The following is a 24,849-nucleotide window of genomic DNA, read 5'->3' on the forward strand; positions in this document are numbered from 1 at the left end:
TAGAGAGGCATTAACCACTTTAACAATTAAAGGGTTAAAGGAATTTATTTTATTTTTAAGTTTTTCTAATTAACCTAACCATCATAAACACGCAGTTGTTTAAACTTCCCCTCCTCCCCTTCCTTGGTTCCCTATACAAGCCTTTGCAAAGCTGCATCTCTTCCTTAACTCCTTTTATTACTCTTTATACTTCTTCCAAAGCCTCCTTTTAACTGCTAGATTTTAAATTTATTCTGCTAATGTATTTGTTTACATTTTTTTAAAAAAAATAATCCCCATTCTTTGTTGAAAGTTCTTTCTTCTTGATTTCTTAAACTTCCTGTAATTTTGCCATTTCTGCAGAGTCCATTAACTTTACTTGCCTTTACAGTGGTACCTTGGGTTAAGAACTTAATTCGTTCTGGAGGTCCGTTCTTAACCTGAAACTGTTTTTAACCTGAGGTACCACTTTAGCTGATGGGGCCTCCTGCTGCCGCCGCACCACTGCCACATTTCTGTTCTCATCCTGAAGCAAAGTTCTTAACCCAAGGTACTATTTCTGGGTTAGCGGAGTCTGTAACCTGAAGTGTCTGTAACCCGAGGTACCGCTGTATTCCTTGGTTGGGACAGTAACCTCTAGGCCAGGCACCTCCAAACTCAGCCCTCCAGACGTTTTGGGACTACAATTCCTATCACCCCTGGCCACTGGTCCTGTTAGGCACGGATGATGGGAGTTGTAGTCCCAAAGCATCTGGAGGACTGAGTTTGGGGGTGCCTGCTCTAGGCAAATAACATCCTGGCAGCCATGGTTGCATACATAAAACCATTTGGCCTGGTCTTTCGGTATTTTCTAACATGGCCTGAAGCAGAGAGGTATGACTCCATTTGGCAATGGGATTCCGTATACTGATTATTTCCCTATCTGCTCTTTTAAAACAAAACAAAACAAAACAAAACAAAACAAAACAAAACAAAACACCACCTTGCCAGTCCAATAGTACGGGAAACAATGGGCAACAGATCATGGAGTTAAACAGGAGCACCAATCTTCAGGCCAGAGGTTCTTCATGACTTGAGTCAAGAAGCTTGTAAGGCTTCCATTCTTCAACCGCTATTGCAACAAGTTGGTTGCTGGGAGCTGTCATTGTCAGTACAGTGGACGCTCTGGTTGTGAATGTGATCCGTGCGGGAGGCACGTTCGTAACCTGCAGCGCCGGGATCTGTGCACACGCAGGTTGTGATTTGGCGCTTCTGCGCATGCGCCTCTCTAGTTTGAAGTCAAGCAATGGCTGCAGAGCTGGAACTGCAAACAAAGACTCTTCCACTGAAAGCCAATACCTGACCTTTGAATCGCTTGTTGTCACATGATTTGAGAGGCCGGTGCCCCACCCACATGCCAAAGTGGTGCACACTGGTGGGATCCAGTTCCTCTCACCCCTGCTGTGTGTATTCACACATCCCCAGACCCTGCTGCTTACCACTCCTAGCCCAACTCCCTTGCGGCCTGTGTAACCCGAGCTGAAATCTAAGTCGATACATTCAACACTTATGCTCATGCAAAAGGAATGAAAAAGTAGCAGACACAAATTAATCAAGTTTTACTTTTAATAATTTTCTTAGTCAAAAGTGTAGCTTTGAAAATCTCTAGTTATTTGTGAAAATCTGAAAAGGCTGGGGAGCAGCCTCACTTTGAACAACACAGTTTGAATCTGGAGGCTGGGCTGAGCTGCTTCCAACCTCTTCCTTCACCAAATTAAACCAGTGCCATTTTGAAATTTTAAAAAAGTCAAGCCTTAAAAAACAAAACAAAAAAACTGAGGGTGTACTGTAGTTGCGCACTTTGATTTCAAGGATATGGTGGGGTGGGAAATTAAGTTTCTTGTACAGTAAACCAAACCACAAAATAAACGATAGTTCATAGAAACCACTGTAATTAGAATGTATTCTTAACGTTTGAAACCTAGTGAAAATAAGGTTGCCACCTTACATTTTAAAGGGTGTATCTACTTTTCAGTGCATCTACTCTTTTGTGCTGCTCTGATCTCTGCTTATGCCAAGTGATCAGTCAGTCAAACTTGCCACCTCCTTGGGCAAGAAAACAAGCTTTACATTTTAGAAGTCAGAGTAAACAGAACAGAAGGATAGCAGATAAAGTCGAACTCTTCCCTAGGAAGTAAACACGTTTTCCTAACCGAGGGCTGCACAATTCTCCAAAGGTACCACCTCTCTCATTTTTCCTGGACCCTAGTCCTCCAAAAGCAAGATGGCAATCTTAGTAGAAAAGGGATGCTAAATCTTTTAAATAACTTAAAAACCTTTTTTTATTATTATTATAAAGCAGCAAAAAACATTTTCCTCTGCAGAAAGAATTGTTAGGAAACACACCAATGTAAATCACTGTTCGAGGAGGAGGAGGAGGAGGAGGAGGAGGAAGAAGAAGAAGAAGAAGAAGAAGAAGAAGAAGAAGAAGAAGAAGAAGAGAACACCTGCTAGTTTTCAATTTCACAATAAATTCAAAACTATTTTAGAATTATTCTTTAACCTCATCAGTACTGTCTGAAGAAGATTCTTTGGCATCTTCAGTCTCTCTGTTGCTTTCCTCTTGATTTAGATTTTCGTTTTCCAATTTGGTCCCGTTAAGCAAAGAATTGTCACCATTCACAAATCCGTTTGCTGCAACTTCTGCCCCAATGGCTTCCTCAATCTTTAAGTCCTCTTGATCCTCCGTCTCTTCGTCCAAGTTTCTCAAGACAATTGGGAGTCTTGAGTCTGCCACAGTATTCTCTAGTAAGGCAATATTACTCTCTTCATACTTGGGGAGAAGAACTCCTTCTGCCATTTGTTTGCTGTAGTACTCTCTGTTGGCGGCCGCACTCTTGACTGCTTTCTCCAAAATTTCTTTCTCACCTAAGCGCAGTTTAATAGCCATTGTTGCGTGACAGGACAGGTCATGCGTTTCCAAAAAAGATTTATCATCCTAAAAACAGAAATGGGGGAGGGGAGAAGAGAATAATCTAAGCAATGCTTTGGATTTTAACCATAAAGCTGTACTTCTGTAAGTGGTCTAATTTACCAGCTTTTTACATTGTTGTATTAATCATAACAATGTCATTGTTATGCCAGGTCAAATGTAAAAATGAATGCAGTTATACATAGTGAAAGGTAGCAGCTGATAGGTGTTCTAGGCATAAGGGGCAGAAAGTAGAGTCATTAAAGTGAGCAGATAATACCGAGTATGAAACGGTCTTGGAATCTTAAGTCAGTGGAGGTCTGAAAAAAAGGAAATGTTTGCAATTCGAAGAACCCTTTTGAGAAGACAAAAGAGTTTCCATGCCCAGAAAGACACTATGGGGCAGTGTTTCCCAAACTTGGGTCTCCTGCTGTTTTTGGACTACAACACCCATCATCTCTAGCTAGCAAGACCAGTGGTCAGGGATGATGGGAATTGTAGTCCAAAAGCAGAAGAACCAAGCTTGGGAAACAGTGCTATAGAGTAGCTGGAATGAGTGTATCTGAAAAGTGGGTATAAATCATAAGTATTAAGAGGTCCATCCCTGCCTCCTCAACCCCAAAGTACCGCACACATACTAAAATAGAAAATTGCTTTTTTCAGAAGCCCAGCATGTGGGCTGTAGATCATGGTCCATTTCTGAATACAAAGTTAAGAAAACCTACAGTGCAGCAGCCCAATGATGAGTTGACACCTCTAAACATCTCTGAAGCACAAAGAACACTCCTTTCTAGAGGAGAAAGGCACCAAAGGGAATGTTTTTAAAAGACGAACTCATTCCTATGAGTTTAGACCAAATATCCTGTGAGGTTTAGAAGTACGAGCATGCTCTTAGAAGCCTTACCAAAATAGTGGTTTTGTAGGTTTTTAACAGAAGAGATGCCCTGGCTTCAAGGAATGTCCATAGTTTCACCTCATTGTCCCAGCTCACTGGAAATTCAGAATTGCCAAGAGTGAAGATTCTGTCGATTGCATGCTCTCCTATCAAGTGTTCCTTCAGCTCATCTGTGAGGAGGAGAAAGCACAATCAGCAATTGCTCCATTTATTTTGGCCTCTGGGAAGGCTAACAAAACCGAACCATTCATAAGCATTAGTAAGTGGACCTGTTGCTTTCTGAGTTCTTCAGAGCTGAAGCTCCAGACTTTAATGGCACAGAATTGGTTCTCTAAATTCAAACAGAGAATTGATCCATTTATTCTGGCCATCACCAAGTTCAATGTGATTTTCTTCCTGTCAAGTCTGTGAAAATATCACAGCCTAAGAAGGTTTCACTATCACAGAGTGTGTATTGTTCATCATTTTAAATTTTTTGTGGTTTTAATTTGCTTTTATTTATTTCATCTTGCAAACTCGCCTTGAGGATTTTGGGCTTTTTTGTTTTTTGTTTTGCATAAAGTGATCAATAAATACCTAACTAATGATCTTTTATTTGCAATTCCCCACCTTCCTCAATATAGCATCTCCAAGAGGAAAGAGGTATAAAAATTCTGAAGAATATATTTTGGCTTCCAAACTAGGCTTGTAAATAGCCACTTCTGTAATCAATGGTGACAAGTAAAATTTCCCTAGGTTGGTTACAGCATGGTGTTGATAATGCCAAGGTTGCAGGTTCAATCCTTGCATGGGACTGCTGGATATTCCTGCATTGCAGGGGGTTGGACTAGATGATCCTCAGGATCCCTTCCAACTCGTCTTTCCGTATCTTCAATGTTCCATCAATGTCTACCAGAGGATGGTATATATCAGGCATCCCCAAACTGCGGCCCTCCAGATGTTTTGGCCTACAACTCCCATAATCCCTAGCTAACAGGACCAGTGGTCGGGGAAGATGGGAACTGTAGTCCAAAACATCTGGAGGGCCGAAGCTTGGGGATGCCTGGTATATATGGTCAAAAAGGCTAGGATATTTTTTCTTTGGTGGGCTAGTAATTTCTCTGGAATTCTTTGGAGGGCTGAACTTTCTTTCCTTAATCCCATTTTGACCTTCAAACAATCAAACAAAATTTGATACAATATTTCCTAAAGGTTTTTTTTTTACCTTCCGTCATGCAAAACACTCTAAGGAAAGCCAGAAGCTGGGCTGAGATTGGAGGCTCTGTAGAGTGCAAGGCAAATACACTAGAACTGAAAAAAAGTGAATGAGATGTCAGTCTTTGGTAGCTTGATTATCCAGTATGAAAATCCTTAATTTATAATATATTCTTATTATTGTAAAGTGAAGCTGTATAAGGGTCAATCCAATTTCTGAGCATTAAACTGAAGCTGTTCAAACTTTTCTCAGATAAAAATTGAGCAATTCCTCCTCTATAATAGATTAGTCAAGTATTACTTTACTATTGCTTTATATAACTATCTAATAAAAATTGTGCATGCTTTCATTTACCACGTTAAGACCTATGGAATCTCATTTCCAAGCTACAAAATATGAACACTTGCTCCCATGACATACTGACCATCAAAAACTAATGAAAAATCCTTTAGAAGAGAATCTATTCAATCTAGCAACATGGCTGGCAATTCAACCAAAGAACAGTGACTAGATATTGTACAATAGTCTGAATTAAAAGGATTATGGTTCAAAAATAACAGAGTGTGTTTGGATTTATGGTTCAAAAATGAAGGATGCTGAAAAGCATTACAGGTCACAAATAGACCATGACAGTACTTTTATAACGAGGGGAAACAGAGAGCAAAAATAGCAAACTGGCATATTCTCTTGCCCTCCAACAGACAATTTATTCTAAAGATGTTGGTAAACGTGTCTCATAATCGGCAAACATGCTTAATAACAGCAATTTAAGATAACTATATAGGAGTGAGATATAATGTAGGCTCCGCCTACTTTAATGAACAGCAGTTTTGCTCTAATGTTCTACTTGACCTTAGAGCTTGAAATGTTTCAATACAAAAACAGCGTCTTTCAATTTGACTTACGTTGGGATGCCAGCGCGAGCTAAGACCTCCGCCTTCATAGCATACAGCCTGTCACTTTTACTCACTCCGAGCTTTATTTTCACTCTGTCATGTGAATTATTATCAAAGAAAAACCCACTGTGGATCACAAATTCAGCATTTGACCGAGTGCCATAAAAAATGTAAATCTAGGAGGATGAAAAGAGAAGCGAAGGGACAGAAAAATAGCTTAGGATCAACTCAGGGAATGACAAATTACACATTACCCCCCCTCCCAAAAATACTATAATGTTGCAGACCACAATGCATATGAGAATGCTATCTTTAAATAACAAATAACGGACAAGGCAAACTTTAACCCTAGGAACTGCGACACTCTGGACGCTGTTCTAAACATAGAGACCTCTAATCGCATGTGTCCTCCATTGACCATCTTCAGAACTATATGCATTAGAAACAGAGAGCAAGAGAATTCACACAGGCAGAAGTGCAGCTTTCCCCCAAAAATAGTGTACCATGAGCTGTCAAATGACTTGACCAAGCAAAGAAAGAGAACGCCTCACCTAAAAAGATGGCATTCACATTCTAAAGGGACCTCAAAAATATTACTGGATATTATTCCTGAAGTGTTCTCGAAGCTACGAACATGAGTTTGACCAAACTGCGGGAGGCAGTAGAAGACAGGAGTGCCTGGCGTGCTCTGGTCCATGGGGTCACAAAGAGTCGGACACGACTAAACGACTAAACAACAACAAATTCCTGAACTGGGTTCTGTCTGATACTACGCAGCGGGGGTGGGGGGGATAACTGAGATTTTCCTTCTGCTTACCTTCCCAAGACCACTGAATGGAAGCTAGCTAGCAGAGAGACTCGAGGTGTACTCTATGTGTTAAATAACATTTAATTCTATCAGGACTGGTGCCCTATGATTAATTTTGGATAGTGCTCCCCCTTTTCAACAGATATCCAAGAGAATGCTTATCCTCTCTCCAGTGTATCAACTCTGCTTCATCCTTCACCTCTGTCGCATTCTGTTCGCCATCAGTGGATTTATACTTGGTCTTTTTAATGGAAAAAGCAAAGAGCACCTGAGTGGCAGGTGTGCAAAGTTTTTGCAAAACACCAAAGCCAGTAAGTTTTCCTAATAACTAGAAATGGAAACCTATGCCCACTAGTGAGAAGTGGGATCCAGGGTCAGTGTGACCCATTTCGTCACCAGCTCTGCTAGCCAGCTGCGGCGCTGGCATCAGCATCAACCACTGGTGAGATATTGCCAAAATCTCACAAGGTTTCTCCTGATTTCAAGATCTTGGTGGGACCAATGCCGGCACTGCTTCGGAGGCTTCTGCTACCTGAGGCAGCTGCTTTGCCCTGGCCCATAAGTGGGCCGGCCCTGTGCTTGCTGGAATATTCTGGTCTGTTCCCCTCTTCGTGGGGATGGAGAGGAAAACAAGGTCTTGCTGCAAGCCCACATACATATCAGTGTAAGGGTGCAGAGTATAGTGTAGGCATAGGCAAACTCTGACCCTCCAGATGTTTGGGACTACAATTCCCATCATCCCTGACCACTGATCCTGTTAGCTAGGGATGATGGGAATTGTAGTCCCAAATATCTGGAGGGCTGGAGTTTGCCTATGCCTGGCATTGCGTATACCAAGAGGAAGGGAGCACAGTTGGGAAAGGAACAAAACAGAGATTCAGAGGAGGTAGGAACCAGGTCCCCCGAACAGCAGCATGCATCAGTAGAAGAAGAAAATCTGCATCCTGATCGCTTTAGTAATTCATGTGCCAGGCACCATGCTGCTTTTCAGGTACTGGTGGCTAATGTATGCCTGGATTTTTGGACTCTAGAGAAGGGGGCATAATATTCTTTCCACTTTCCCCACATATAAAAGTACCAAATTTAACTTAATTGTGTGCAAGTTTATGGGGACAAATGACCTAATTTCTTTTATTCTTTTATCTTATTTATTTATTAAATTTGTATACTGCCCGTCATCCGAAGATCCCAGGGCAGTTCGCAACGGACTATGAGAACACCCAATAATTTTACTTAATATTGTCGTTTGCTAAATTAGAAGCTGGGGCATGTTTCAGAATTGCAAGAAATTTATAAGAAATTGTAAACTTATATGAAGCATCCACTTCAAGCTGTTGTGGCAGGGTGGGGTATAAACAGCATTAACAAATAGCTTTTTATACTACATCACAGGGAAGTCAAAGAATTAATGGTCAACAGTAATAATGGACAACATGAATCGCAAGGATATTAGAAGTGAGCACTGAAGGCAGATATTGATGCCTGTTAAAAGGAGCTATACATCCCTTGGAGAATGGATCCTGACAGCTGAATTGGTTAGTGACATCATCTTTTATTTTCTGGTAAGAAGTCAGAAAACAGCTGAATGTGAACTAAGTAATGCCAAAGAGCAAAATGCTGAACAAACAATGGCTGCTCAGCTCATGATGCTTAGATCAAGTATTTTAAACGCCCTCACCTAAGATGTGTGAACCTTTCTACCAATGTGCTATCATTCAAAACAAAAAATGGCTGAGTTACTCATGGCACAAGGTAAGGCTGCTTTAGATCAAGGCTTTCTTCTTCCTTTGCAATGACAAATGCACTTTTTATGCTACAAAAAGAGAGAGCTATCTATCCTCATTCTTTATAGCACATTTGTAAGGAATGTCTCATGGAACACTCCTAGTGAAAATTAACAAGACTCCTGAAGCTAAATTAGAATTGCATGTATTTACTATCAATTGGATGCATCTGTACATGCATGAATTCTACAAATGGAATTCATTCATTCAAATGTTAAATCACACACACACACATCTCAAGATTACCTGTTCGTCAGCCTTAAAATCTTGAAGTGCTACACACTCACAACGGTCATCTTCCAAGTTGTAGCCTGTAGTGATCTATACAGAGGATTAAAAAGAAAGAAGAAAAATTTTCAGATTTTATAGTTCAACCTTGTTTTTATGAACCTGATCTTCCTTTAAAGCAGGCTTTCCCAAACTTGGCCCTCCAGCCAAATAAAAAAAGGACTTTGCCAAGTTCCTGAGCATTAAAACAGTTTCCCTTGTGTATCTCTGACAGCTCCAATTCTATTAGTATTTTGCCCTTTTAAAGTCCAAGTTGCCATCCATGCTGTAAGAGAGAGGTTACTAGAGACACCAACAAACTTCAACATTAGGAAGAACTTCCTGACAGTAAGAGCTGTTTGGCAGTGGAATTTGCTACCAAGGAGTGTGGTGGAGTCTCCTTCTTTGGAGGTCTTTAAGCAGAGGCTTGACAGGCATATGTCAGGAATGCTTTGATGGTGTTTCCTGCTTGGCAGGGGGTTGGACTGGATGGCCCTTGTGGTCTCTTCTAACTCTATGATTCTATGATTCTATGAAACTCAAATCCAGCTTGATTTCAGATTAAACCTCCAAATCACCACAATTCATAGCAATTCCACCCAACTACGTTTTCCTGATTTTTTTTTTAAAGCCAGTGCATACATAGAGCACTCTCTGTGTTATGGTGCTATTCAGGTGCGTAGCAAGGGAAGGGCGAAGGGGGCGGGCCGCCCCTAGCTCCACTCTGGCTGGGAGCAGCGCCCCCGGCCCCTGGCCTGCCCCTCGCCTCCTCCACCCGAGCAGGAAGAAGCAGAGCGTGCTATGGAGCAGGTTGATGCCAGGTGGCGGCGGCATCAGCAAACCGTGAGCAAGCCTCTCTGAGGCTTGCCAGCAGCGGTGCCGCGTAGCGCACTCTGCTTCAGAACGCACCGGCCGAGCAGAGCAGCAAGGCCAAGCCGGACTGCGCATGTGCGGACATGCACAGTCCGGCTGGGCTCGTCCTGGCACGTGCACCGTGCCATCAGGGCGCATGCGCGCTGCAGAGCAGCGCCCCGCCCCCAGGGGGTGCCGCCCCGGGCAGCCAAGCGGCATCGTTAGCCACTGATGCTATTATTGTCACTCAAAAGGGGGGGAAAACGATTTCTGCTGGGGTGTGTCTGCTTGCTTGTGTGAACAAAGGGTTCAGAAAGCGATCTCTTGGATCTCTGTATAAGGGGAAGGCTAACAGATAATGGCCGATGTCTTCTACCTGAGGTTGACCACAAGTACAAAGTCTCTCTGCATCCTGGACCTTGTTGTAAAAGAACCATCCAAGACTGCAGTGAGCATCGCTTTGAAACAAAGTTCAATGAAGGCATTTCTTAAGGAAACTGGTGAGAGTTTGGTCAGATAATCCCCCCCCCTTTTAAAGATGGGAATAACATTTGCGCACCTCCAGTTTGCAGGGGCCTCACCTGTTCTCCAAAAATTCTCAAAAATTATAGAAAAGCTATAAAATGGGCACCCTTTTAGACCACTTTGTGTTGGTCCTGAGTTAACCCTCTGGCACATAACAGTGGTGTTGAGTTTCAAGTCACTCCCATGGGGCCCTCCGCAGCACTGCACTAGGAGAACTAGTTTCTGTCACACACTTGAACTCTCAGTGCATTTTTCATCACTCTAAATCAAAAAGAGGAGTGGATAACTGTGAATCATTGGGGGATACTTTCTTCAGAGGACTCCAATTTATTTGCAAATAATCTCTTTATCTGAAACTTAGGCAATTATTCTTAGATGGTGATGGGATTTTGCCGTGGGAAGATGAAGAACTTGCCACTTAACCATATTTCTTTTATCAAACCACAAGGACTAAAGTGGGTCATTATTAACATGGAAATTGTCCCACAATATTATTTTCATAAAGCAGGAATTTTCTTGATAAATCAAGCTGTACAACACAGAAAACATACCAATATCAAGGAACAGGCCTCATAGATAGTTGTGTCCTGAAGATGTGATTTGAAACAAAAACTACAGAGGTTTTCGATTGGGGCTGTAATGTTTAGTTGAATAATCAGTTAAATCAATAGACTTAAAATCTTTTGATTCATTTAAAAGAGTGCCCTATTTAATCAGAAAGAGGAAGAAAAAGAGGGTTGCAGGTATCATCTTAGAGGAGGTATTAATCTTATATCACATACAAGTGAATGCTTTTTCTAGTATGCTGCCTGTTCTGACACATGCCATCATCTAAACACAAAGGGAAATGTTTCTTCTTCTTCTTCAAACTAACATCTTTAATCAGAAATACTTCAAATTGGATGACAGATCAGTTTCAAGTGTTTCAGGGCTCTTTTAATGTTTGGATATATAGAATTTGTGGGAGGGTGCCTGGTTTTATGGCATATGCAACTTGTTTTATGGGCTTTCTTTTTCTTTTTCTTAAAAAAAAAAAGCTGTTCCTCTCGTTCCCTAGTGGAATAGCTTCCTGCTTTTTTGTCCTTCTCAAAGGTTTCCCTTTTCCCCATATCATTTTTGTTTGTATACAAGTGTTCCAAACAAAAAAGCAGCTTGGAATTTGGGCATGTCGGATTTCTATAGCTGTATAAATTTGTTTTTCCTCTTGTCCCAGAAGCTGAAAAATGAGAAGAAACTATCCATGGGGGATCAAACCCATAAGGACTACTGCAGTAGTCCTAGCTAATTCCCAGCACCAACACCCAGGGGAGATAAAGGCTACAGCCTAGCAAGGGGGGAAGTGGGGCTAGGAAAAGCAAATAGCCACAGCAAAGGGCTCTGAACCAAATAAAATCCAAAGAGCTAATGGACAGTTTTGATTTTGAGTATCAACCTGCCTTCAACATTCATTGAACTCAAGGGAAACATCCCCTTCTATATCAAAGGGACATCAAAAGTAAACCTTAAGAAATGAAAAATAGGCCAATATATGCACAAAATGATGCATTAAGAAAGCGTTTCATCAAAATGTAAACTTTGGATTCCCTCCACCCCTTCTGAAAATGCTTAAAGCTAAATGCAAACTCAATGTTACAGTGCTGGTCAGGTTTAGTTATAGGTCCCCACCACAGTTTCATGGATTGGGGGTGGAAGAGCAACAGATAGGAGGACACCTCCCTTTATTACAGCTGGCTACATTCCAGCCATACAAATTATTGAGGTTTACACAAACGCACACTCTATCCAGGCAAAACTCATGCATAACATCCCAATTCAAGGACACATCCACTTAGGCAAGAGCACTTTGTGAGAAGTCCCTTACGTGGACTTGCAATCAGACAAGGAGACACCGAAGTAAGTCTTACCAGTTCCTCTTTATTGTAATGCGTTTGCAAAGGCGGGCTCCCCGACCTGGGTGGTACGAAGAGCCAAGACTAATGTACAGGCAGAAGCTTATATCCATCCCTACTGCTGCCGCCCCTCCTTTAGAGGCTTGGCTTACAGGGGGCAAACAGTAGGGTTAGTGAGAGGCGTGGAGGAGGAGCAGCCTGGAGGAATGCCAAGGGCTAGACAGAGAGGCTTGTGGGGCTGCATACGGACCTAGGCTTGAGATTGCTATATTATTTGCAGCTGTGCATGGGGTTCAGAAATGTCTTTGCCAACCAAATGGGAAGTATAATATCCAGTTCAGATGAAAACTGTTTACACCCAGGTGTGCTGCAACAAATGGGCAAGTGATTCCCAGATAACACCCTTAAGCCATTAACTTATAACATTTCCGTCAATGAAGCATTTCCCTGTGAGCTAAGGACAACTCTGGCCTCTGATTCCATACTGATGCTCCATGAAATCCTGATTCACTGCATGAAAGTTGGAAGAGAGACTTCTTTGAAGTCTGCTGCAAAGTTGGTGGCGGGATGTTTCTCCAGTCAGTCAGCTATAATGCATCTCTATTCTTGCTCTCCCCCATGGGCCTTTCTTCTTCTTCTTCTTCTTCCTCTTCTTCTTCTTCTTCTTCTTCTTGCTAAATAATAAAAGGCTCTTTTGGTTTTAGCTGGAACTGTGTCCATCCTGCTTTCTCTTGCTCCTGACACTACTAATTAGATCATCCTGCTCCAAGAACTCTGTCAAGAATACTGTCTTCATGTATTTCTCATTGTTATTTTCTAGCGGTATTGTGACTTGACAGTCAAACTGCTTGTTGGAGCTGCCAGAGGTTTAGAGCCTACTAGACGGGGAGGATCATCATGCAACAAGCCCAAAATTACTAGTATTAATACTATAGAAAAACAGAGATACAAGAGATCCATCAGCTGGTATCAAACATCATGGCTTGAGAAAGGAGGCAACATATCTTAGTTTTTACTGCAGATATGGATAGAAGACAACTTCTGTACAAAGCACTTTGCACATACTTTCTTCTCCCAGCAAAACTTGTACAGCCATACCTCGGGTTGCGATCACTGTGGGTTGCGCGTTTTCGGGTTATGGACGTGCCGAACCCGGAAGTACTGGAACGGGTTACTTCCAGGTTTCAGCACTCGCGCATAAGCACTAAAACACGCTTTGCACATATGCGCTGAATCGCGTCACACGCATGCGCAGACGCGGCACTGCAGGTTGCGAACGCTGTGGGTTTCGAATGTGCCTCCCACACGGATCACGTTTGCAACCCGAGGTTCCACTGTATTGTTGATTTTACTTCTCAACATTATATTGTATTTCTCCTGTTGCCTAGCTATTAGTTTTAAGGTGGTAAGATCCTCTGAAACAAACATTTGCATCCCCAAATCAACACCTTCCATGCCTAGAGGGTGCCCTCCATTCTGCTGCTTACTATTGGAATTCTTTTACCTCCTAGTGTCTGGCTCCTCCCGAGCAGAGGAACTACTTCCCACAGTCCAATACCGAGTTTGCTATTCCAATGGCTGTCTTGTTCTGGGGGGGAAGACTGGTCCTGCAGATCTGCGTGCAGAATCTGGCTACGGTCCGAGTTAACTTTTGCTCCTTTCCTAATAGTAGGGCCTTTAGTTTGGCCTTATCTGGGAGGTCGGCCAGGCTCTCCAGAATGGGGCGTTGGTATCTCTGTGTGCCTTATTTTATTGAACAGAGGGCATCTAAAAAATAGATGTTCGGGGCTGCCTACTTCCCCCAATGGGCAGGAGCAGTCTCTGCTCATATGGGATCTTTCCGAAGGAGCCTAACAGCACTGGCGAGGGCAATGCCGAGCTTCGGGCGAGCGTGAAGGCTCTTCTTGAGTTTCTGGATTCAAGGTAAAAGAGATACGCTGCTGGGGCAGCAATGTATTTCTCATTTTCAGCTATATTGAAATCCGGGGACCTCATGCTGTCCAGCTGTCTCTCCGTGTCCACAATTCTTTGTCTGACCTCGGATCTCGCTTGGTCTATGCCCATGGCCAATAGGGCTTGGGGTGAGAAGCCCAGTTTCTGGAGAGTGGCCTGGACCGCAAACTGCCAGCCGGACTGAAATTGGTCTCGAAGAATCAGAGGGGCCAGACCTCGAGGGTGTGATTGTAGGGCCAGCCATTCATAAATTGAGGTAAGTCTGATATGAGCCTCAACCCTCATTTGCCCTGTTTCTAATCTTACCCAGGCATTTGAGACGCACCTGGGAACCTGCAGTAGGGCTCTGAGAAATTTTTATTGGACTCTCTCAAGTAAGATGAAGGAAGGGGAAGGTGGGCTCAAGAAGGTTCCATAGGTGAGCTGGGACAATGTTTTGGCATTGTATAGTTTTAAGGCCGCAGGGACGTAAAAGCCTCCTTTTGATCTGTAGAATTTGAGGATTGAAATTGCGGATCTTTCTCCAGCGCTCCCTGAAGATGTTATATGGATTTTGTTGGATCCTGAGGATTGGACCACCACACCCAAATACTTGTAACTTGAGACTTGTTGTATCTTATGACCTTGGAGCTCCCAATTTCTGGTCCTTGGTTTCTTCCCGAAGGCTAAGATCTTTGTCTTCTGGTAGTTTATTTTGAGGTGTTCTATATTGCAGTAGGCTGCTAGTTTCCTTAAGGCTCTTCTTAGCCCTATGGGGGTTCTAGAGAGAATTATGGCATCATCGGCCTATAGAAGAACCGAAATGTGCCGGTTTGCAATCTTCGGGGGGTGAAAGTCAGGGCTGTTGAGTGTCTCCACCAGATTATTTAGATAGAAATTAAATAATAAGGGGGCCAAAAGGCACCCCTGCCTGACACCCCTGAAGGTTCTGATGGAATCTGTTAGATGCCCTAGACGACTGCATCTGACTCTTAGGGCCGTATCTTGTGTGTTAAACACCTGTTAAAAATATCTCCTTCATCCTGACATATTTAGAGTTATCTTGTCAACCTAAGACATATCCATTATCCCAGGGATAGCCACTGTGGATTAGTCAATGTGCTGTTGGACACCTCTCTCTCTCTCTCACTCACACACACACACACACACACACACCAACAACACTGTTCTTACCAGCCCATTGGTGTGATTACACATGTCCCATAAAGGAATCAGTGCTAAGGTAACCCGGGAACCATCCTCAGCAGGAATCTGGTTTTGTCGTGTCATGACAGAGGAAACTGCCCATCTACAAGACAAATGCTCAGTTTAGTGAAAGCCATAGACAAAGAGTTCCAATTCAGATTATAATCCTTCCCAATTTTCTCACAATAGCAGGAAAAAACCCTACTCTTAGTACCAACCAGAGTCGGGTGAAAAAGACATATTGTTAGAATTGAACAGGGTGCCTCTGAGTACATTAAGAGCCAAGGAATAACTGTTCAGTACAAGAACTGAAACAAGTTCACAGTTCTTTCAGATGAACTTCATTCTTTCTCCATTTCAGCAACCCAGTTTTTGTGGGTGTGGGTGGGTGTCATTTTGCTGCTGTTGCTACTGCAAAACAATTGGGAATCAGAATCCAATGCCAATCTACTGTCTTCTGTCCACCTAGGCTGACCTTTAAAGCCATAAACAGTCTAAGCCCTTGAAGGAGCATCTCCACCTGCATTGTCCAGCTCGGACACCGAGGTCCACCTCTGAAGGCCTTCTGGCAGTAACTTCACTATTGAGAAGTGAAGTTACAGGGAACCAGGCAGAGGGCCTTCTCGGTAGTGGTGCCACCCTGTGAAGCGCCCTCCCATCAGATGTCTAAGAGATAAATGGCTACATGACTTCTAGAAAACATCTGAAGGGAGCCCTGTATAAGGAAGCTTTTAATGACTGATGGTTCATTGTATTTTAAATATTTTGTTGGAAGCCACCAAGAGTGTTGGGGCAATCTAGTCAGATGGGAGGGGGCCAATAATAAAATTGTTGTTAGTAGTAGTAATAAATAATAATAATAATAATAATAATAATAATAATAATAATAATAATAATAAATCACTAGTAATAATAATAATAAATAACTTGCAGCACCTGTTTTTTGAAAACCTAAAGGAATGTGGGACAGACTAAACAAACAAACAAGTTGTATCCAATTTTGGTTAATGTATTGGTTTGATGTGACAGCTCAATAATAAGTCAGAAAATTAAGATAATTTTTCTAGGAGTCAATTCAGACATTGGGAGTGGGGCTTACTTTTAACAGATACCAGAATATTAAACAGTAACTGTGGGCCACGGCCAATTTAAAAAGTAATATAAAGCATTTAGAAACAACCATTAACTAATGCTAACTGGTTAGCTATAAAACTTTTGACGTTAAAATCTAGATGGCTAAATTAATTATATTCTCTGATCTGTAATATAACTACTATGGCTGGACCAGGGATTCATGATTAATAACTTGATTATTTTCTAGGGAAGCATTTGAAGGCATTTAACAACCCACTTTTATATAAAAAGGGAAACCAACCTGTAATCATCGTAAGTGAAAGAATCCTTTAATGGCAGTTTGCTGGCATTAGGATGGGTCTGAGAAATAAGAGGATTCAGAGATGAGTTGAAAAGGAAAAACAAAAACAAAACAAAAAACAACAACCAGAAATCAGTCAGCAGAATTTCATTATTTAGCTGCCTAACAGATCCTAACAAGAGCCAAATGAAGCAGGAGGCGTCCAGCCGCGCTACAGAGGGATCATCATGCTATTATGCTCTCATACATCACTGTCAACTTAATTTGTTGTGCCCAGCAGCCGCTATAAATCTGTTTCTTCATATTTCAAAGACTGGAACCCACAACATCTCTCTCACACACACATTTAAGGTGGACTCCCATCTCCACGCCACACATATAAACTTGACTGAGAAAAAGCTTGTCCCAATTCTTTTCTTCTCTTAACCTGAAATGTTAATTCTATGTTCTCCTTAGTCACACTTTTGGGGTGAATGGTTCTTTTATTACTTTTTAAAATAATAATAATCAGACGTTACACATTCCTTGAAAGTCATAATACATTTAAATGTTGAAGCGGTTATGGTCACATGCATATGTTATATAATTATATTTTGGACGTACCACATGTTAAAGGCTGCATGCCTCTGCACCATACAAGGCAGTAAGCCCTATTGGGACGAATGGAATTAAGCTCTGAGGCCATGCTTAGAACTGGGAATGTAGGAAGCTGACTATTGGTCCCTCTGTCTGTTGCTGACTGGCAGGGACTCTCTAGGATTTAGGACGGAGTCTCTCTGGTCTTCTCTGATCTGTTGGAGGGGAAACCAAGGCGGGTAAAAAGGAATGCCTCTTCACATCTGTGTGAAGGAAATGTGAATTTGCCATTCCTATTCCTTCTGCAGAATGGTGGGATTTCACTCTGGGGTTGGGTTGAAATGCTCCACATCTGTTGGGAAAGGAATTCTGAGCAGGGAGGGGTTGTTTGTTTGTGTGCATTAACCATTCCCCCGGCCCCAGATTCCTGCATTGCAAGGGGTTGAACTACATGATCCTAAGGGTCCCTTCCAACTCTACCAATCTAAATCTAAAATCTCTCCCGTTGGGAAGGGGCTCATAACATGCCTGCCGCCTGCCACCCAACCAGCCCCAGAAAGAGGAATCTCAACAACTTTGGAGGTGTCTCAGGAATTTTACTTTCTGAAATATGGCAAGCCTACCTTAATTATTATGAGGAAATAAGAATGATTTAAGAGAGGAATTAATTACACAGAACTAGCCTCTCGTTTCTGGCCAACTGACTTCAAGTACTTCCAAGGCCACTTTGCCTTATGCACTTTAAAACACAGTGGCTAAAAAGAATCATAGCCTTTTGAACATGCTTTAAAAAAACCCTTTCCCCTCTTAAGAGATTGAGAGCCATTAACAGTATCATTTTAATATTCCATTTCAATTACAGTTGAATAGGCAGGTTTCAGTAAGTGATCAAATGAATGGTTATTTCTAATGATACAAATGAGTTTTGCTTGGATGTATCTTTGCAACACTGTTAATGCAAGGAGCTCTATGTAGTGTGCTCCTTTTTCCTTTTTTTTTACTCTTGATGCATTAGCATCACAAGTGCATGGTAATTTATCATCTCTCACAGTAATGTACTTGCTGGCACTGTATGCAGGACAGTAGGGGATGAGGTAAAAGTGGCTCAAACCGTAAATCAATTAGAAAACAAAAGCTTGTGCTCAGTGCACAATTTTAGGCAAATTATATATTACAAAAGACTGCCAATTGGGTGTTATGTCCCAGGTGTCTGCTCTCTCCAACCCCTTAAATTAGCCCTATGGATGGACTAGCTCTGAAAACCACGGCTCTCTCAACTAATAAAAAATAAGTGATTTGGTTTACATGCAAAATTTCATTTCAGACTATTTTAGTTGGATGTTCTCATAATAATTTGTGTTAAGCTCAGTGTCACAATTCAGGATAGTCATTATCACTAGTTGCATTATAAATAAAAAAGCATATTGAAATCAAAGCCAAGCACATAATTTTTCAGTTATCCCATTTTTGCTGTTTGTCAACGTGGGCATTGATACAGTGAAAATATATAATTCAAGGTTACACAAATGGTCCGATTTTGGTAAAAGTACAAAATGTTCACAGATAACTGGTTAGTAATTGCTTAGATATTTTGCATTGGCATAGAGGGGGAAAACACATTAGAAAGCCAACATCTTGTCTTGTTACAGGCAAACCCTTTTTGAAAATACCAGTGGCCATCATAAAACAACCTTAGACAAAAAGTGCTGTTATTGTACATTATTTTTGTGTAACAATTCAACTAAGAAAAGGGCTCTTCTAGCTAAGCGGTCATACTTTTTGGTTAAGATCGCTCTGAAGCAAAAATGTGATTGCTAGAATGGCTATGACTCCACCTACTGGCACCAAACTGGAACACATTTAATACAGAATAAAGCCTTAGAACTCTTGTCTTAAAAACATGCAGAAGGGCAGTTTTCTTCAAGATGGAATTTAACATCGATTAAGATATAGACGATCAGATTACTTCACCACAGACTGCAAGAGGGTAACTTTTTCAGAGAATGAAAGCTCACACAGACCTTATTGTTTTGAAATCCATGTCAATCCAGTAAAAAACAACAACAAAAACAATGTTGGCTTATAGAAAATTAAGAATTGACCTTGTTTTTGTTTTCATTATTATGATTTTTTAAAACAACAACAGCTCTTTAAACAAGCCAAATATACAGCTGATTTCGATATCACATTAAACCAGAATTCACCTAATAAACCCGGTCAGTGGAAGCTCTGTTTGCACAATGGGACTTTCAATCACAAAACCAATTGGCTGAGGGGGTCAGGGGAACCCCAGGAACAATGCATGAGGCGAGGGGGGATTGTTCTGTCCAGCAAGCTGGTAGTACTGCAAAGCTGACTTCCACCCTAATGTTTAAGTGTGGCTTAATGATTCCCTGCTTTGCTCTACTTATGCCCATGCCAAACCACAAGCTTGCTGTGTCCTTTGAACTTAGGCTCTACAAACAAACCACAGCTGTAGCCCAAGTTTCTTATCAAGTGAAACAAACCGCAAGCCCAAGTTCAGCATTGCTAGATTGCAGGGGGTTATATTAGATGACCCTTCCATACAATTCTGATTCCAATGCAACAAAGCAAGGCTTGTGGGTTTTGCAACCAGGATCAAGGGAAGAGTGAAATGGGGAATTCTGAGTAGTGTTAAACATGAACTATGGTTTAATATGACATTCAAATATATAGTCGTACCTCGGAAGTCAAATGGAATACGTTCCGGAAGTCCGTTTGACTTCCAAAACGTTCGGAAACCAAGGAAGTTCCTGCAGCCAATTGGAAGCTGCAGAAGCCACGTTGGACGTTTGGGTTCCAAAGAACGTTTGCAAACGGGAACACTCACTTCTGGGTTTGTGGCATTTGGGAGCCAAAATATTCGACTCACAAGGCGTTTGATTCCTGAGGTACGACTGTACCCATAAAGTCACTTAAAAGCCTTGTACTGAATAGACCAATTTAGCCCCACGAAAAAAGGAGCAGATCACTGCCTCTGGAAAGAAGAAGAGTTTGGATTTGATATCCTGCTTTATCACTACCCGAAGGAGTCTTAAAGCGGCTAACATTCTCCTTTCCCTTCCTCCCCCACAATAAACACTCTGTGAGGTGAGTGAGGCTGAGAGACTTCAGAGAAGTGTGACTAGCCCAAGGTCACCCAGCAGCTGCATGTGGAGGAGCGGAGACGCGAACCCGGTTCCCCAGATTACGAGTCTACCGCTCCCAATGCTTCACATGCTAGCGGGATCATGAACAGAGGAAGCCTAGAGTATCATAGAATCATAGAGTTGGAAGAGACCACAAGGGCCATCCAGTCCAACCCCCTGCCAAGCAGGAAGCAGAGTAGAGCCTCAATACATAGAAACTTCCCTATTACTATCTCAGGCTATGCAAATGGGCATTCCCTAAGGCATTCTGGTCCCGGACATAATCTTAACAGTACATACTCATTAAAAACATGCAATCTAAACATGAATATATGAATCTGAATGTTTATTGAAATAATGAAGGGAAATGTAAAGTTTGAGATATAATGTACAGATACCTTATGAAATATTTGGTCTGAAATTGGTTACAATGGATAACCAATGCGTATAAAAACTTGCTTTTATAATGACAGCAAAGGAAGAATGGAAGCCATTATAGGTATAGCAAATAGGAGATAGAAAAGTTGTTAGTTATATTACTGTGCTATATCCTTACTATACCAATCTGTATTGGGGAAGGGGGTGTGAACAGAAACTGCAATAAAAATTTTATATATATATATATATATATATATATATATATATATATATATATATATATGCAATCTACACATTCACTCTGGGTCAAGGGTAATAAACATGGTGCCCTGCAGAAGATGTGGACTACAACTCCCATCATCCCTCAATGCTGGTCATGACTGGGGCTGAAGTGAGTTGCAGTACAAAATCTGGAGAGCATCGTTTCAGTTGCTCTGCCGTATGGGACTATGTGGCCCATGCGTAAATGCTATGTTTGTCACCCCTTGGTTACTAACCTGATTCCAGCTCTTTCTCAGTATTTTCTCATTTCCTGCCCCAAACCATACAAATGCATGGTGTTAATGATGGAACAGATTTTCATTGAACACTGCTCATGGAAGAAAGTTGCAACAGAATGCAAACTTGATTATGCATTTTGATGTGTATGCTTTGCCCATAAAGGTATTATTTCATGGAAGAAAACATAGGACTTCTCAATCTGTGGATGTACATTTATAGTTCCAGTTTTGTCCTGGTTGTGTTGCCGGTACTAAAATAGCACTGAAAGTGGACACATTCCGTATCTAACACAATTGGTGTTCAATAATGTGTTAAATGGCAAAAACTAAAAATGATCAGGGAAAATAAAAGTCAACAGCTTTATACAATGTTTTTGAAAGCCATCTGTACCTTTTAAGATTCTTTTTTCAAAGGATATTTCCTTATTTGTACAGTTCCAGAAATCAAGCTCTACTCTTAATGGAGCACAGGAAACAATAATGAATTATAATACAAAATTATTACTGTTTCATGGCAAAATATATGTGTTTATAGAATTGTGTTATAAAGAAATTAATTGCTGAATTTCTAAGAATGCTTTCCAGAGTTTTAAAGTATGTTGGCGTATCTCTGCTGAAGTGACCAAGAGAAGAATACTCTGATTAAAAAATCGATTTAGCATGCAGCTTCTCTTTACAGTCCCTCGGTAAAAATGAAATCTCCCTAACAAACACTTAATAAAACCTGTCAATATATCTAGAAAGAAAAATGACACAAATGCATTAAGTATTAAATACCCTTGGAAAAAGTCACATATTCCATGAATTTTTGATGTACTATCTTGACATTAATGTAAAACCTTGATATTTATAATTGACAGATATTTAATAAAGTATAGAATATGGCTGCTGCAGAGCATGCAAATTTTTCAGGTTGATCAAAAAGAGATAGACATTCAAATGAAGCAACCAGTTGATAAATGGCAAAAATCAGATCTTTTAAGTTCATGCTTCCTTAGCTTTAGAAACAGTATTACATTCACTTTATTCTAGTCAACTCTGAATATGTAGCAGACTTCTAAAAAAAATGCAAATGGGAACATTAGGACAAATGCTTAATTGAAAAGCACACACTGCCGTTTTATTGGACTAGTAATAACACTATTTACATGGATATTTGTAAACAAGGAAAGGTTTGGAGATGGGGGATTTAATTCTAATAGATGGTGAATCCAGAGATCATGGCCTGTAGTACAACTCTATGTGTGTCTACTTCAGTCGCTAGGATCATGCGCAGCTCCATTTGCTTAATAATTTTTCCAGATTATAACTAACACTTTAACACATAGCTAGGCAATTCCATAATTCACATGCCACCTTGGAAAATATATTACCACCCCGGGAGGGGGTGTTATTGGGATGGGGGAGACGGGGGAGGGGCTTAATTGGGAAAAAGGACCACATCCACCTGTCTCTTTCGCTCCCTGGGACCTCCTGGTGGCAAGGGGAGGCCCAGGATTGGGGGGATGGGAGGAGTGGGAAAGGAAAGGAGAAATAATAATGATGATGATAAAAAAGAGGATAGCATAGAAAGATATTTGACATTGTAATATTTGAGGTTTTAATATAGAATCGGAAGAACTCATAGGCTGTAATGTAAGGTTATGTTAAGAGTTTAAAGACAATATGAAGATAAGATTCTAAAGGGTGAATAAGTAGAAATTATGATAAGGAGATTTGAAAAATGATTCATAGTGAGGAGTTAGAAGTCACTAAAGATGAATTACAATGAACTGCAGACAGGGGGGATTCGAGGAAGTCACCCTAAAATGGTAAAGAAAGAATAAGAATTTGTAAAGATAGGGTTTTTTTGTATGCGTATTTTTGTTGTGTTTGTATTGTTTTTGTGTGTAGAGGTATTTGTTTTTTTGTTATATTATATGTTAGAAAATCAATAAAAAAAATGGGGGGGAAGGAAAATATATTACCACCTCTTCTCCTGTCAATGGGAGCCTTGCTCTTAATTATTCCAATTTTACAAATATATTAGTGCAGAGAAAAACAAAAAGAGAAGGAAGGAGAGAAGAGCCACACTGAAATGTGCCTGTATTTGCCACTTGCATTGCTGTTTAATGTATTGCATGAGCAATCAGAAAACTACCTTCAACTCTTTTCCTGCAGCGAGTAGTGGCACTGCAGAATCTGGATTGAGTTCATTCCTGTATTAATAGCTCACACATGCATCTGAGTTCACTGACCAGTTAATGTTAACTGTATGCTGTAGAATAGGATGGCTGCCAGAAGAGGCCTTCAGAAGTCTTCACATGAGATTAATTTGCTGGTGAAAAGAATCCATACATCAATTCTCATCTTTCCAATAGCCACAAGGAATCCCTGAACCCCAAGATGGGGTTATTTTATTTGTATCATCTCAACCTTTGTGGCAAAAAAAGCAAGGGGACTTTAAGGTACTTAGAGGCTTAAGATTTTCACTTTGTTAAGTTGCATGTCTTTGAACACAGAGCTCAAGGCTTTTTCTCCTTCTTCTTTTGACCAAGCACAATGCTTTGCTGCCTCATTCTCAGTGGTCTCCCCTTTATCCTAATGAGATCTCTTTTCCTCAGCCCCGTCCTATTAATAGGCGGGGGGGGGGGGGAGATCTCATTAATAATCAGACTGGATGCTACATGATGATTTCAGGCCAACGTGTAAGGTGTGCAGAAAAAAAACAAGCATGTGCATAAGGCTTGCTGCAGTAAAATCTATCAGCAATTTCTGGCCACTATTGCTCTGTCAACCACGAAAAACCTTTGAGCAAACAGCTCTAAGAGAACCTCTTCTCCCTGCAGTTGCAAGTCCTGTTAAGCAAATAAAAATAATATAAAAAGCAGATCTGCAACATTTGATTAATAAGGTACACTGGTTGATGAAGTACACTTTTTAACCCAGGAAAATCTTCTCAAAAGTTGGGGGTTGTCTTATACGCCGGGTCATGTTTCTTATACGGCGAGTATATCCCAAACTCTATATTTTAACTGGAAAAGTTGGGTGTCATCTTATACGCCCAGTTGTCTTATACCATAGCTGCCAAGTTATCCCTTTTTTTCAGGGATTTTCCATTATGCTGAATGGGCTTCCTCGCGAGAAAAGGGAAAACTTGGCAGCTATGGTCTTATACGCCAGAATATATGGTAACTGTTTTAATACCAGCACAATACAACAAGTGGCAAGAAGAGGCATCTTAGAAGAGGCAGCATCACTCCTTTTATTAGAGGCATTCCCACTCTTCTTTCATGTGGAAGCAGAATACCTCTTCTAAACTGATACAACACATATGTGTACATCCACTTTAAACTATTTTATTCCTATGCAGCTTTAACCAATCAACTAAAACTCAGCTGATTAAATCAACTGTTTCCCTGATTAGGTAATAGCCGTATCAAAGAGAAACTCACCTGGTTTGAGTGCTTTCAAATTAAGTATTGTGTACAAGAATAACTGAAATTATGTTTGCAAATAATGAGATATGACTGAATCCGAACACCTTATCATGAAAACTAAAGAAGTTAATAAATAATATCAGCTGCTTAACAAATACGTTAACAGAATATGAACAAATAAGAGATGACATGAAAAATTGGGCCCCCATAATCGGCAAAAATATACTACTGGATATCTGGGAAAACATTTCGCAAATGGCAAATAGATTCTCCA

At 41.0% G+C, this 24,849-nt stretch overlaps 1 protein-coding gene across 2 annotated transcripts in view; it reads right to left on the reverse strand.

Annotated features, from left to right (window-relative positions):
- Positions 1 to 1,566: 1,566 nt before the first annotated feature.
- Positions 1,567 to 24,849, reverse strand: part of SETD3 (SET domain containing 3, actin N3(tau)-histidine methyltransferase) — a 58,000-nt gene continuing 34,717 nt past the window's right edge. For both annotated transcript variants that reach the window (XM_088673244.1, XM_035106365.3), the window contains exons 7-13: positions 16,554 to 16,612; positions 15,167 to 15,281; positions 8,754 to 8,828; positions 5,925 to 6,091; positions 5,029 to 5,114; positions 3,834 to 3,994; positions 1,567 to 2,956 (exon numbers count right to left, since the gene is read on the reverse strand). In XM_088673244.1, coding sequence (XP_088529370.1) covers positions 2,510 to 2,956; positions 3,834 to 3,994; positions 5,029 to 5,114; positions 5,925 to 6,091; positions 8,754 to 8,828; positions 15,167 to 15,281; positions 16,554 to 16,612 — 1,110 coding nt within the window. In that variant the 3' untranslated portion in view covers positions 1,567 to 2,509. The remainder of the gene's footprint in view (positions 2,957 to 3,833; positions 3,995 to 5,028; positions 5,115 to 5,924; positions 6,092 to 8,753; positions 8,829 to 15,166; positions 15,282 to 16,553; positions 16,613 to 24,849) is intronic.

This window comes from Zootoca vivipara, chromosome 1 (genome assembly GCF_965207765.1).
Source record: "Zootoca vivipara chromosome 1, rZooViv2.hap1.1, whole genome shotgun sequence".
NCBI lineage: Eukaryota > Metazoa > Chordata > Lepidosauria > Squamata > Lacertidae > Zootoca > Zootoca vivipara.